Here is a 15,192-nt window from a genome sequence, read left to right on the forward strand (position 1 = left end):
TTATAAAGAGAGAAACTAATCTCCTATAGGAAACGATGATCGACAGCACATAAACATAGGATGATATTTTACAATATATTGATGTTCCAAATTATACTTGTATTTGCTTAAATTCTTTTGATGTTATGTCTTTTTCCCTTTCATTATTTTAAATATATCACGTATCACGTTTTGTGCTGAATTTTAAACATAGAAATAAAACAACATTTTCTTAAAACTATTTATTCTTTAACATATAAATTCTGATATCTCATTTTGGAAACTAATTCATCATCCTCAGAAACCCTAAATGTTTTAGGTGGTATCATAGCACCCACTACATTTCTTCCTTCAGAATTCAAAAAGTTAAATGTGGAACATGCCGATTCTGTGGGAAGAATCTCCAATGCAATTTTTTGCTTTCTCATGAAAGGTAATAGATTTTTGTAAAAATCAAAGTTGTCTAATCTATCACCCACTCCTATCACTAAAATGTCTATTTTTGGTTCTAAAATGGTAAACAGGCTAAGGGTGTCTTCTGTTATCTCTGAAACGTCATGTACATTCCATGATAGAACTGACCTAAAAAACAATCATATCATTTACATACAGCTTGTCTACTTAAGTTGGAAACATATGGGAAACTTTTTTATTATTAATTTTACGAAAAAAAGTTATTCTTCATAAAAAGTTCTGCATGCTCTAAAACCTAAGATTCAATCATCAGATATCAAATTTTATCAACATTATACGAGGTATGTCAAAAAATATGAATTTTGTTCAAGGGTAAAGCATCTTTATTTCTCTGAATATCGAAAATTCTGATTATGAAAAGTTGTTTGGAATTAAAAACTTAGATCAAATATGCAATTACATGCCTCTAATTGAAAAAAAAATATTTTACAAATTTTTCTCAATATTATGAATACCCAATATCGTTTTTATTTATTACAAATATGATAACTCTTTTATTATTCATTTTACGAAAAAAAGTTATTCTTTATAAAAAGCTCAGCAAGGTCTAAAATCTAAGATACAACCATGATATATCAACTTTTATTAATTTTATACGAGGTGTGTCAAAAAATACGAATTTCGCTCATGAGTATAATAATAGTACCTTTATATTTCACAATATTTCAATTAGAAGGATGCAATTCCATATTGAAACATAGTTTTTAATTCTAAACAACTTTTTGTAATAACAATTTTCAATATTGTGAAACATAAAGGTACTTTACTCCTGAGTGAAATTCATATTATTTTACATACCTCGTATAAAATTAATAAAATGTGATATCTGATGGCTGCATCTTGGGGCTTAGGACATACAGAGCTTTTTACAAAGAATACCTTTTTTTCGTAAAATTAATAATAAAAGAGTTATCATATGTGAAATAAATAAAAACGAAGTTAAAGTACCTATCCATAAATCTAAGAAAAATTTGAATCTTTTTTCAATTATAAGCATGTAATTGCATATTTGATCTTAGTTTTTAATTCAAAACAACTTTTCATAATAAGAATTTTCGATATTGAGAGAAATAAAGGTATGTACTTTATTTTACTATTGAACGAAATTCACATTTTTTGACATACCTCGTATAATATTGATAAAATTTGATATCTGATGATTGAATCAAAGGTTTTAGAGTATGCAGAACTTTTTATGAAAAATAACTTTTTTTCGTAAAATTAATAATAAAAAAGTTTCTCATATGTTTCCAACTTAAGTAGACACACTGTATATCATTTGTATCATATTAGGTATAACACGAGTCATGCAATTGTGGAGATTAATTGATTTTGTCAAATTACAAAATAATTACACTGTAAATAATAAAAAAACACTGAAATGTTTTACAAATTTAGATTAAATAATGCTATTGATTAAAATAAAGTCACATTTATTTTTTTTAATAGAAAAATCATTTTGCCGAAAATTCAAAGTATACCACTAAATTTAGTTTTTCTTTCTCTTTTCAAATGCAAAATCCATTTTAGAAAAATTTAATGTACAGGGTGTTTTTTTGGGTTGGAACATTTTTTCCAATATTTTTTTAATCCGGCCCTGGATTTTTTATAATTGTAAATAAATTAATTGATTGGGCACCTTAAAGAATATTTGATGTTAAATATAAAATAAATAGGTTCAACAAGTTGTAAGTCATATTTCAATTTTTTTTCTACTTCGAGCTCTCGCAATTCGCATAATTTCAGAATTCAAATTAAAAATTTTACCAGAAAAATCATTTTGCCGAAAATTCAAAGTATACCACTAAATTTAGTTTTTCATCCTATTTTTACATACCAAATCTGTTTTAAAATATGTAATGTACAGGGTGTTGTTTTTGGGTCTGAATATGTTTCCATTATTTTTTAATCCGGATCTGGATTTTTTGCAATTATAAATAAATTAATTGATTATACTCCTTAAAGAATATTTGCGTGCCAAATATCAAATAAATATACAGTGTGGTTAAAAAGTTATGAACCAAATAAGAAAATGGCAAAATAGATATAACACCCAGTATCTTTGTTATTAATGAAGTAAGACCCATTAAGTATGATATATTTGAGACCGCCTAAGTGTCCTCTTTCTACAGTTAATGTATCTTACTTTCCCAATGAAACACCCTGTATAGGTAGAGAAATATCGGAGTCTCTTCTTTATTGCATCTGTGCATCTTTGTTAAATGAAATTGTTATCTATACCTTGTAAAAGCACAAAACTCACACAGCACAAGTCAAAACAAAATAATAGTTAAATTTGAATCGAACACAATCGACAAGTTTGTATAGACGTGTCAATGTGGATAAATCATCCCAGTTGTACAATAAAGTTGAACAAAAGTAGAAATTGTCCCAACTTGTTTCAACGTTCAATATTGATGAATGCATTTATTGAATCGCAAAATAAATGCTTCATTTTGGTTGAATTATCCACATTGTTCAACAGAATTGAATGGTGTATTTCCTCCTTAACCCATTCACTGCGGTAATCATATAGGAATGCAGACCTGTGTGGAACATAATATATTCAACAGCGTAACCAGGATGATCTTAAGGGGGGTTACAACTACTGGGGGATATGGAATTAGGGGGGGTGTTAAGCATATAGAGCTCGAACAAAGTACATCCCAACGGGGGACTTTATAACCCCCAAACCCCCCTGGTTACACCATTGCATGTAGTTTATATTAGAAGTCACATCTACATAGGCCACTATATCGCGCTATCCCCATTTTATGAAATACTCTGAGGATGCGATATCGCGCTTTCCGCAGTGAAAAGGTTAACAAGAATATGTACAACCTTATAAGAAATGTACAAAATAAAATGACATACCTCGGAAATATGACCATAGATCCTAACACAGTGAAGTCATTATTCAGCCTAAATCCAACCTAAAAAAGACAATTATGTAATAATACTATTTAATATCCACCTGGAACATCTACCTGACTGAACCCGTTTATCATTATTCCTAACTCTGTATCTTTATTCAAAATTTGTACATTCGTTTGACCTGAAGCTTCATAAGCACCTGGAATAAATAACTTTGTGGTTGAGCTGATATTTCTCCTGAAAGAAACGACATAATTAACTTAAATTAAAAACAAAACTGTAGTTTAATTTACCTCACATTACTGTTAGGTGAAAATTTGTTGAGATATTGTGTTAGTTTTGTTATATTTCTGAGGTACATCTTGCCCTTGCCTTTTATTTTTGAAATTTAACCTACAAAATATGTCATTATTTGACACTTACTCTAGAGACATCTAATGGATAGAATAATAAATTTTAGTAGCTTTCTGTATACTTCGACAGTCGTTCTATTATTAGGTAAATAGTAGATGCCAGTACACGGGCCATGTGTATTAAAAGTAAAAAAAAACCGTTTGCTCGGAAAAAATTGGTCATAACCAATCTATGGTCATAACCGAATCGAAATATTTTAACAAAACCGGAACCGGACCGGACCTAAAATTTTGAATTTTACTAGAACCGGAACCGGACCGGAACCTTTTATTATTTCATTTAGGTCCGGGACCCTGATTAAAACACAAAATTTTGAAGATTCAAAATTCTTTTTTTTACGGGAATATAAAACTGAAGTACCAATAATATGTTTACGAAATGTATGTTTATTAAACGGAGATGGTTACTTACATTTGTATAATAGTTATGTATATGTATATGAATATTTATACATTTTTTGAAAGATATTTTGTTTTAGTGTCTTCTATCGGGATTAAAATTTTTCTATCAGTAAAGAATAAAATTATATCTAGATAACGTTAAAAATTTATATTTCTCTGTCTAAAAGTTCTTGTACCTAATGCCTTTCACCTTGACAAATCTCATATTATTAGCTTGAATTTTAGATTAAATTTATTAGTTTATATGGAATCCACTGGAGCTAGCCGGATTTAGGGGTGGCTTTGGAATGAATGACCACCTACAAGTAATAAAATCCTTAATAGAGAAGGTTACAGAATACCTACAACAAGCCATTGATAATAATATTTGTAGACTTTAAGAAGGCGTTTGACTTAGTCCAGCATATATAGCCCCATTTTAAGAGCTCTTAACATGTACAGAGTTGCAGTATTGAACATAGGTACAGAAACTCTTCTTCGGAATATATAAATAGATAATAGCGCAACAGCTGTAGTGGGAGGTACCTATTAGGTAAGAAGACACCATCTCTCCTAAACTATTCACCGCTTTGTTCCAGAGTGCCATATGCCATGAGAAACAATAATTGGGAAAATATTGAAGTCAAATAAGTAGGGAGTTTCTGAACAACCTGAGGTTTTTTGCAGACCGGGTAGATCATGCCTGCCCAGGGCCGCCGAGAGGGATGAGCGGGCCCGGTAAGAAGTGAAGAGCGGGTCCCGGCAAAAAGTGAAGAGCAAAAAAAATTGTTTAATTTTTATAGAAATACAGTTATAAATAATAAGAAACATTTCAAATATAGCTTTTATTAAATGTTTTTAATTGGCACAGTTGTCTACAATTTTCGAAAAATGGCAATATTTTACCAAATCATTCTCAATACACAAAGTAGCTAGGTCAGTTAACCCATCCTGTTTCATTGTAGATCTCATAGCATTGTTATGCGAGAAAGAAAACTAAAAGATCTTTTCCTTTGTGCGACTAACACCGGTAATGTGCAAAATATTCTTGACGCTATAACGACGTCAGAAAATAATGATTCCAATTTGGGATATTTAATTTTATTAAGTAAATCTATTGGAGAAAGTTGAGATTCACAAATATTATATTTGTATATCGCTCTATCGTCTCTTTTATAAAACTCACGCAATATATCAATTTTTTTCTTAATATTGTCGTTATCTTCATCTCGGACTATCCATAAAATGTTAAATAGTGAATGAATGTAAATTGCCGCATTAATCTTCTGGGTCGCTTTTAATACAATCTATGACAATATTAAATATTTCACTGCGAAGTATTGCGTCGGGCTCAAAATATTATCAGTCGCACTACGCCCTATATTTCAAAATAGAGGTAAAGGTCATATTAAATATAGGCGAGTATTAGCTAAACGCATTATGCACATAAAGTGAGGAGCAAAAAACGGGAAAAATTACGTCTTTGGTCTGGTCGACGCCGGGCCCCATACATCGCCGGGCCCCGGTAAAATGTACCGGCTTTACCCCCCACTCGGCTGGCCTGTGCCTGCCAGCTTCTTCAAGACCTTCAGAACTCCTGTACACGGCTTAAAATTTACAATACATGACCAATGTTGTACATACTGGCCAAAAACATCTCAACTAATGGCACGCAAATTGAACAAGTACATATATATACCTATAAATATTTGGGCCACGAGATTAATAGGCGAGCGGGAGATACTTACCCCTCAAATGACCAGATACTGACCACGGAGAGGTGAATGGCTAATTTTATTCATACTGTATATTTTTGAAGATGCTGAAAACGAAAATGAGGTTTATTTTGAATTTTATGTGGGGGAACATTGTCAAAATCACAATTTTAACCTAAAAATAAAAAAAAAGATATCACATTTTTTTGCGTTTAGCTCGCTACAACTCTGTTCAATTTTAATATTTTTTTCTGAAATTTTTACAGTATATAGCTCTAACATTTTTGAAGACAACGGTACCTGCCTTAAGCTTTAATTCTTATTCTGATAAAGGTTATGAATTTTTCAAATTAAAAGGTGCGGATTTGTGCATTGCAAAGTTTATTCGCAATCACGTTTATGTTAAATCACGTTTATGTTATTTTAATCACGTTTATGTTAAAATAGAGAGTACAAAGAAGCTTTCTGGAAAATTTTAGATCAAAATGTTTTATAGAAAAAAAAATAGTGCAACTTTTATTATCGACATTAGAAATCCCCAATATAACGGTTATTTTTTGAGATACTGACCATGGGCGGTGAATGGCTAATTTTGGTCTTAGATTATGTTATTGACGGTGCTAAAAACGAAAATGAAATTTATTTTAAATTTTAGGTGGAAGAATATTGTCAAAATCGCAATTATACCATACAAATTAAAAAAAAGTGAAATCACGCTTTTTTGCGTTTAACTCGCTACACCTACAACTCTGGTCGATTTTAATATTTTGTCTAAGGTTTGTACACTATAATATTTTGCTCACTTTTTTAAAGACAACGGTATCTGTTTTAAGATTTTAGTCTTATTCTAGTAAAAGTTATGAATTTTTTAAAGTACAAGGTGCAGATTCGTGAATTGCAAAGTTTAATCGCAAAAGTTAAGAGGCAAAATTTAAAATTTATCTTATTAATCACATTTATGTTAAAACATAGAGAACAAAGAAGTTTTCTGTAAAATTTTAGTTACAAATGTTTAATAGAAAAAAAATGGCGCAACTTTTAATATAGACGTTATACATCCCCAAAATAACGCTTATTTTTCGAGATACTGACCATGGGAGGTGAATGGCTAATTTTGGTCTTATTTTATGTTTTCGATGGTGCTGACAATGAAAAAGAGGTTTATTTTGAATTTTATGTGACGGAACATTGTCAAAATCGCAATTTTAACCTAAAAATGAAAAAAAAAAGAGTGAAGTCACGAATTTTTACGTTTAACTCGCTACAACTGTGTTCCATTTTAATATTTTTTTTCTAAAATTTTTTCTAAAATATATTTATAAAAATATAAAAAGCAATCAAAAGCTTTTGATTGCCACTGCATATGAATGCGTACATGTATGTGAGTGTGAGGATTGTACACCATGCGTACATACATGTGGGTATTCATGTACATGCATAAACATATGTACTTTGATATTGGCTGTATCATTAAATTTTATTTAAACCAGACCACCTAACTAACTCTGGTTTTTTGTTATTAGTAGCATTTAATTTTACTTTAACCGGACCTGAGGATGCTGTGAATATTGTAGACAGCGAAACCGGTCGTCAGTTGTAAAATAAATTGTTTGTGAGAACGTCTCTCTTTTTATTTACTACAATCCAAATGTTCAGACTTATTGTTACTTCCAAGGGTATTTTGAATTTTCGTTTTATTACTCGTCGCGCTATCACTTTTAGTTGTGTAAATTGGATCAGGTTTGCTTCATTTCTGATTCTATGATTTAGTGTCTTTTACTTTATCAGAAAATTTTTTAAATTTGATGATCTTTAATGAGTTTCAAGAAGGAAACACAAATTTTAGGGTTTTATTTAGATAATGTTCTCCTTAAAGTTCTTCTTCTTCTTCTTCTTTTTGTGTAGACATGACTCTGTCGGCTTTTTAAACGTGCCTCTAGAAAGTTATCGTCCCATCGTTTTCGTGGTCTTTACTAATTTATTTGTAGTCATTCGGCTTATGTGGTCATTCCATTCTACCCTTCTCTTTCTTACCTAGTTCTTAATGTTTTCCACCTTGCATCTCCGTCGTATATCTGTACTTCTAACCTAGCTCTGTCCCATACAGATCCTATTTTACTTCAAATCATACCCGAGGCACTACACAATTTTTGGGCCCCTAAAAAAATTTAATAGTAATAATAATAATAACTTTTTTAAATGTATTAATTTATTGACTAGAAATATGTCTAGTTGCACCAGAAATTTAAAGTTTTATTAGCAATACATAAAATTAATATAAAGTGCAAAAACTACCGTGGAATTTCTCTACTATGTACAACATATAAAGTCCTCACGTAAGTATATTATAAACATAAACCATCGGCTCCAACCACTAGCAGAAAATATTATTAGAGAGTATCAGACGGGCTTCAGACGGGAAATATCAACAATGGATCAAATATTTACAATCAAGCAGGTCTTAAGCAAATCATAGGAACACGACATTGATGTTCACAAGGTGTTTGTAGACTTCAAACAGGCATACGACTCAGTCAAAAGGAAGAGGCTATACTCTATATTGGCTGAATTGGCAATACCACACAAGCTAATCAGACTCAATAAAGTTACAATGGATAAAACTCAGGCACATGTAAGGAGTACAAAAACACCGGACAGACTTTTTCAAAATCTCGCAGAGATTAAAGCAGGGAGATGGGCTGGCCACTGGAGTATGCGGTTAGGCAAATTCAAACTGGACGAGTAAACCTACTGACCAATAGAACCGTTCAACTGGCCGCTTATGCCGATGATATTAATATTATAAGTAGAACATCAACAGGAGCACAGGAGCACAGGAAACACATGCAGAGTGAAAAACGCAAACGAAAAGGCTAAGTCTGGAAATTAACACAGAAAAAACAAAAATGATTATACAGACAGAAGAAATATAGTCCCACAAAACATTATACATGAAAACGACATTGGAACGGTTGGAAAGTTTACATACCTGGGAGTAGAAATATATGCCAACAGATCAGAAGATGGAGAAATTCGGAAAAGAATAACGCTGGCAAACAGAGCTTATTTTGCCCTCTCCCATATTTCGGCGTAAAAGTGTCCACCGAAATACAAAGATGAGAATCTATAAAACCTTAATTCGACCAATAGCATGTTGTGGCAGTGAAGCATGGGTCCTGAAAAAAAAACATACAAAAACAAACTCGACACATTCGAAAGGAAAGTAATGAGAAGAATACTAGGACCTGTGAGAAAAAACGGAATATTCAGAATTCGATACACAACGAGCTTTATCAACTTTATAAGGAAACACCCCTGTCAGGCTTCATTAGACAGCGTTTAGACGCCGCGATAAATCCGAGCAATTTATCGATATCCATCGAGTTGTTTCAATTTATCGTTGTGTGTAAACGGTACATCGCAGCGATTTAACGAAATTGGAGTTGGATTGCATGTATTGCATCAATTTATTGTGAAGATCGGGTAGTTTCAGTTTATAATCAATCGCGACAACGTATCGCAGGGTCTAAAAAAGCTTTAAAAAAATCAATAAATCATAGCAATTTATCGTCATAATAAATTGCTCGCATTTATCGATATCGATCGAGTTGTTTCAATTTATCGTCGAGTGTAGCGGTACTTACTTACTTTCCGTGTCCGGAACACCAACAACTTTAAATTCTGTATTTCCAATGGTTGGCCACATAGATGGCCCTGTCATTTGCTATAATTAAGTCTTGTTCTGTGCAGGTCTCTCTCATCTCTGTGCATGATAGTAGATGCCGGCTGGTCTGAACCGCGCCACAGTCGCAGGTATCGTCCTCCTGGTATCCCCATTTTTTCAGGTTACTAGCACAACGTGAAACGCCGGTTCTTAGTCTGTTTAGCGCTTTCCAAGTCGGATACGGTAAATTGTGTCCAGAAGCCATTTCCTCCGAGGGAGGAAAATGTGTCGCGGTAGCTGACGCTTGCCATAGGTGTATTCGGCGCGTCTCTGGCGCTTCGGGGATGGATCTTGATGTTTTCAGGAAGCTTTTCCGAGATCTTAGTCTGCTTGGCTGAGTTTGGTGGTCATATAAGGGGTGTCTTCGGTCCGTCTCCTGCTTTTTCCGTTCTACCTCTGACGTGACCTTCCTCCTGATAGGTGGTGGAGCAATTCCAGCAATGGGGTATACCTCTTCGATAGGTGTCGGTTTCAGGCAACCCGATATTATACGGACTGTTTCATTTAGAGCCACGTCGACGTTCTTTGCGTGAGCAGAGTTTGCCCATACTGGTGCTCCAAACTCCGCGGCCGAAAAACATAATGCCAAGGCAGAAGTGCGGAGAGTGTGTGGTTGTGCTCCCCATTTTGTATTAGTTAGCTTGCGGATGATATTATTTCTGGCACTTACTTTCTTCTTGACATCATGACAGTGGTATCGGTAAGACAGAGTTCTATCCAGACGGACGCCAAGGTATTTTGGCGTCTTGTTGTGTTCCAGCATCTGACCACGCCATTCCACCTCCAGCGACCTTCGGGCATGCTTGTTTCTCAGGTGGAAAGCACATACCTGGGTTTTTGTGGGATTGGGTTTCAGATGGTTTTTATCATAGTATAGAGCTAAGTCTCCCAGGGCATCTGTCAGTTTCACTTCGACTTCATTGAAGGTTCTTCCCTGAGCTGCCACCGCTGTATCATCAGCGTAAATAAATTGCCTTGTTTGTTGGTGTATGGGTTGGTCGTTGGTGTATATGTTGTATAGAATCGGCGCGAGGACACTTCCCTGTGGTAGCCCATTTTTTTGGTCCCTCCACCGACTGTTCTTGGACTGGAGCGTTACGTAGAAGCGTCTATTCTGGAGGAGACATTTCACTAACCTTGTTAGTCGGAAATCCTTTGTAGTTTCGTAGAGTTTTGCGAGTAGCCGTTGATGGTTAACTGTATCATAGGCGGCAGTTAGGTCTATGAACGCTACTCCTGTTATTTCCTTCCGTTCAAAACCATCTTCAATATGTTGGGTGAGATTAAGAATTTGACTGCAGCAGCACTTTCCGGGCCTGAATCCTGCTTGTTCTGGAATAATTTTAGTCTCCACATATTCTGCGATCCGGTTCAGTATCATTCTTTCAAAGGCCTTGAAAAGGTGGCACAAGAGAGATACAGGTCTAAAACTCTTTGTATCCGCCGGATCCTTCCCTGGTTTTAAGAGGGCTACCACTCTAGCTTTTCTCCAGATTTTGGGGATTTGTAATGTACGGATGCAGCAAGTCATCATTTTTACGAGCCACTCTACGGTTTTTAGTCCAAAGTTCTTTATTTGCTCTGTTCGTATGTCGTCCAGGCCAGCCGCTTTATTATCTTTCATTTGATGGATCGCGCCTCTCATCTCCTCTAGACAAAAAGAGGTACCTAGAACATCTCTTTCTTCGTCGATATTCCGTTGAGCTCTCACCTTGTTCTTTCTTGATGTCGTCTTACCGTTCATTAGAAGATGATGGGCTATCTGATCGGGTGTGACTTCTGTCATGTTGACTGCCGGAGCAGCGGGATCGTTGCCAAGATTCCGAATCAGCTTCCAGGCACGTCTGCTGTTTTGTTTCATGTCCAGACTCGTGACCAGCTTGCACCACCTTTCCGTTCTGTTGGCGGATATCGCATGTAACATTTCCTCCCCAGTCTGTATTGTCGCTTCCGAGAAAGGGTCTTCTTCATATAGCTGTTCGTATCTTTTAAGTAGGGGTTTAGATTCTTCATTGAGTGCCGCTATGTACTCAGTTCGACAACCTCTAGGGATAAATTTCCGTGATACTTGCTTTACGATTTCTACAAATTTATCGTATGAATCAGGGCAAGGTTCTAGCTGGGAAACTTCTTGATCCAATGTTTCAGAGAATTTTTCCGAGAATTTTTCAGAGAAAAATGTGTAGCGGTGCATCGCATCGATTAATCTGAATTGGAGTTGGATTGCATGGATTGCATCAATTTATGGTATCTAACGATCGAGTTGTTTCAGTTTATAATCAATCTCAACAATATATCGTAGCGTCTAAACAAGTTTAAAAAATCAATAAATCGTAGCAATTTATGGTCACAATACATTGCTCGCATTTATCGCGGCGTCTAAACGCTGCTTTAGAATACAAAGATTGCAGTGAGCCGGACATCTGATAATAATGGGAGAGGATAGGCTTCCAAGAAGAGAGAGCACTGAACTGTAAGTGGAGTCAAAAAATAAAGGAGCCCGAGGCTCAATTTGGGATATGAAAAAGAAAGAACATAATGGGAGGACGAACTTCCTTTTTGTACACTGTTGTGGGGTGTAAAATATGATAATATTGCATCTTTTTGTGTCTGCCGTTCCTGTTCTCTTAATTTTTGCTTTTTTCGTTTTTCACTGCCACTTAAATGTTTGCAACTCATGATAATAACGAAACGATTACTTAGAAAAATAAGTGTTTAAAGAAATTTAATAAAACAACTAATAATTAATGAATATGTAGATTAGTTGAACTAACTTAAAAAGCACTGGACTGAAAACTAACACGAGCAAGCAAGACCTTATCTTTGCAGAAAACGGCATCAAACATCAAACTTAATATTAAATTTAAAAGTGCATTTTGAATAAATATTATGACAATACGTGACAATACCTCTTGTTTATCCTACCTCTTGTTAATCCTTCGGAGTGGTGTCTAAATTTTGTTATTGTTATTGATGCCGACAAGGCAATCTACCTACTCGTATTGCAGTTTTATGATAAGAACGGTTTATGGTTTATGAACATAACTCCAACCTAATTTGTTATCATTTATGATTTCCTGTTAGTAAAATGAAATAATTTTGATTATTTCATTCATAGGAGATTCTGACCAATAGAAAGCTACAGAAATCTAAATTAGACTGATAATTTTTGATAATTTCCCGTCGTCAAGTATATTATGTCAGATGCCCTTCGTTGCTATGAAAAAATACATTCAGTGACATTAATGACAATTAATGTTTTAGAAATTATAAAAGTGATGACTTTCAACCGTAAAATATTTATAACAACTGTGTGTTTAATTGTACTAATTTGTACTTACATAAATAAATTAGAATAAAATTTTGGTTTTGAACAGTTTTATTCATAAAATAATCGCAACAAATTGCACTCGATCTCTTCTAACTTAAAAAGCACTGGACTGAAAACTAACACGAGCAAGCAAGACCTTATCTTTGCAGAAAACGGCATCAAACATCAAACTTAATATTAAATTTAAAAGTGCATTTTGAATAAATATTATGACAATACGTGACAATACCTCTTGTTTATCCTACCTCTTGTTAATCCTTCGGAGTGGTGTCTAAATTTTGTTATTGTTATTGATGCCGACAAGGCAATCTACCTACTCGTATTGCAGTTTTATGATAAGAACGGTTTATGGTTTATGAACATAACTCCAACCTAATTTGTTATCATTTATGATTTCCTGTTAGTAAAATGAAATAATTTTGATTATTTCATTCATAGGAGATTCTGACCAATAGAAAGCTACAGAAATCTAAATTAGACTGATAATTTTTGATAATTTCCCGTCGTCAAGTATATTATGTCATATGCCCTTCGTTGCTATGAAAAAATACATTCAGTGACATTAATGACAATTAATGTTTTAAAAATTATAAAAGTGATGACTTTCAACCGTAAAATATTTATAACAACTGTGTGTTTAATTGTACTAATTTGTACTTACAAAAATAAATTAGAATAAAATTTTGGTTTTGAACAGTTTTATTCATAAAATAATCGCAACAAATTGCACTCGATCTCTAAAATTAATATAGAATTTTAGCGCTCTTGTGCAATTACTACTGAAAATTTATTTTGATTTTTCAATAAAAATTTTCGTTTAGCGATCTTCTCGGGCCCCATTAAAATGCGGACCCGAGGCAGGGGTCTCATGGGCCTAGTGGTAAAATAGGCCCTGGTCCCATAGTGTCTTATCATCGATTTTTTGAAGGGTTTTTATTTCTGCCGTTTCCAGCATTGTTTTTGTCCTATCTGTGTCAGGTCGTGTTTCTGTCGCATGTACCATAATTGCTCTGATGATTCTTTTGTAAATTATGCTTTTCATTCATTTCCCGATACTTTTATTTATCCATATTGTTTCATTCAGGATTCAGGCAACCTGAGGTACTGTTTACTCTATTCGCTTGATGTTCTACTTCCGTTTCGAGCTTTCCTTAGCTAGATAATGTGATGTGTGATGCCCAGATAATAATATTTAAACTGCATCACTTGTTCTATTATCTGACCCTCCAGATTTTGTCTTTTATGGGGAAATAATTAACGTGTTAAATTTTCTGGCGCTTATATTAAATTGGTGCAGCATGCGTTGTAAATCATTTTCACTTTAAGAGATTAGTATTCTATCGTTTGCATAGCAGATTATTTTTAATTTCTCTTCTTTAAAAAAGTCATCCTTAAAGTTACACATATAAATGTATTCAGTTTGTTTTGTCCAGTCGTGTATTCAAAAATATAACACAAACTATAATAAAGTTACAAGAACGTTCTCTATAGGTTCACCTGATCCGTAAGTCAAAGTAAATACTCTAAAATACCTGCAGATAATCCCGTGTAACACCTTTTGTAGTCACAAAACATTAACCTCTTATTCAAGAGCGATTTTCACAACACGCCCCCAAATAATCCTTAACAATAATCCCATTCACCGAGGTAGTTGCACCTGTATTCGACCTACTGGTCCAAAAAAGATGCTGCAAAAAGATCTCATTCATTGCCGTGAGAACGTTGCGCAATCGATCTTTTTCTTTCTTCAAATGAAACGATTTTTGCTCATTCGTTAAATTTTTTTAAAAGACGTTGAGCCTGTTTGACACTTTCAATGCGGGAGTTGGCGATTAGCCTTAAGGACCTTTAAGATTCGGCTGCAATTGATTTTCTTATTAAAAAGGCGCACGGCCTCGAAATTCATCGGGGCATTTTTTGTACCCTTTGTAAGAGGGAAATATTAGCGAGGGTGGTCTCTGACATGATTGATTACGATTTGCTTTTTTTAATCCTCCAGTTTAAAAACATTCGACTATATAGGTCGACTATACAGAAATAAGGTTTTTGAAGAGTATATCGATACCTCAGTTTCATGAAAAACAACTTCAAAATTTCGTGTCTGGAGTTAATTATAAGGACATGTTCACTAAGTATTGTTTTATCGATATCATATAGGAAAAAGTCAAAAATATTTTAATATATAAAAATCCAAGAGGAAAATAAAATTCCTGTAGCTGGCTATATACCATAAATCACAAAAATACTAGATCCTTTGTAAAAGGTATATTTAAAATTTCCTAAATAAGGGTTACATTGAAC

At 33.9% G+C, this 15,192-nt stretch overlaps 1 protein-coding gene across 1 annotated transcript; it reads right to left on the bottom strand.

Moving 5' to 3' along the window:
• Nucleotides 1–206: 206 nt before the first annotated feature.
• LOC114339955 (NADH dehydrogenase [ubiquinone] 1 alpha subcomplex assembly factor 3) lies at nucleotides 207–3,820 on the bottom strand. The gene is made up of 4 exons (XM_028290643.2): nucleotides 3,621–3,820; nucleotides 3,441–3,564; nucleotides 3,328–3,386; nucleotides 207–561 (listed from the first exon to the last, which is right to left on the bottom strand). Exons 1-4 carry the CDS (start codon nucleotides 3,686–3,688, stop codon nucleotides 222–224), a joined length of 591 nt encoding a protein of 196 aa, XP_028146444.2. The 5' UTR covers nucleotides 3,689–3,820; the 3' UTR covers nucleotides 207–221.
• Between the last annotated feature and the right edge of the window lie 11,372 nt (nucleotides 3,821–15,192).

Source organism: Diabrotica virgifera, chromosome 3, assembly GCF_917563875.1.
Source record: "Diabrotica virgifera virgifera chromosome 3, PGI_DIABVI_V3a".
NCBI classification, from domain to species: Eukaryota; Metazoa; Arthropoda; class Insecta; order Coleoptera; family Chrysomelidae; genus Diabrotica; species Diabrotica virgifera.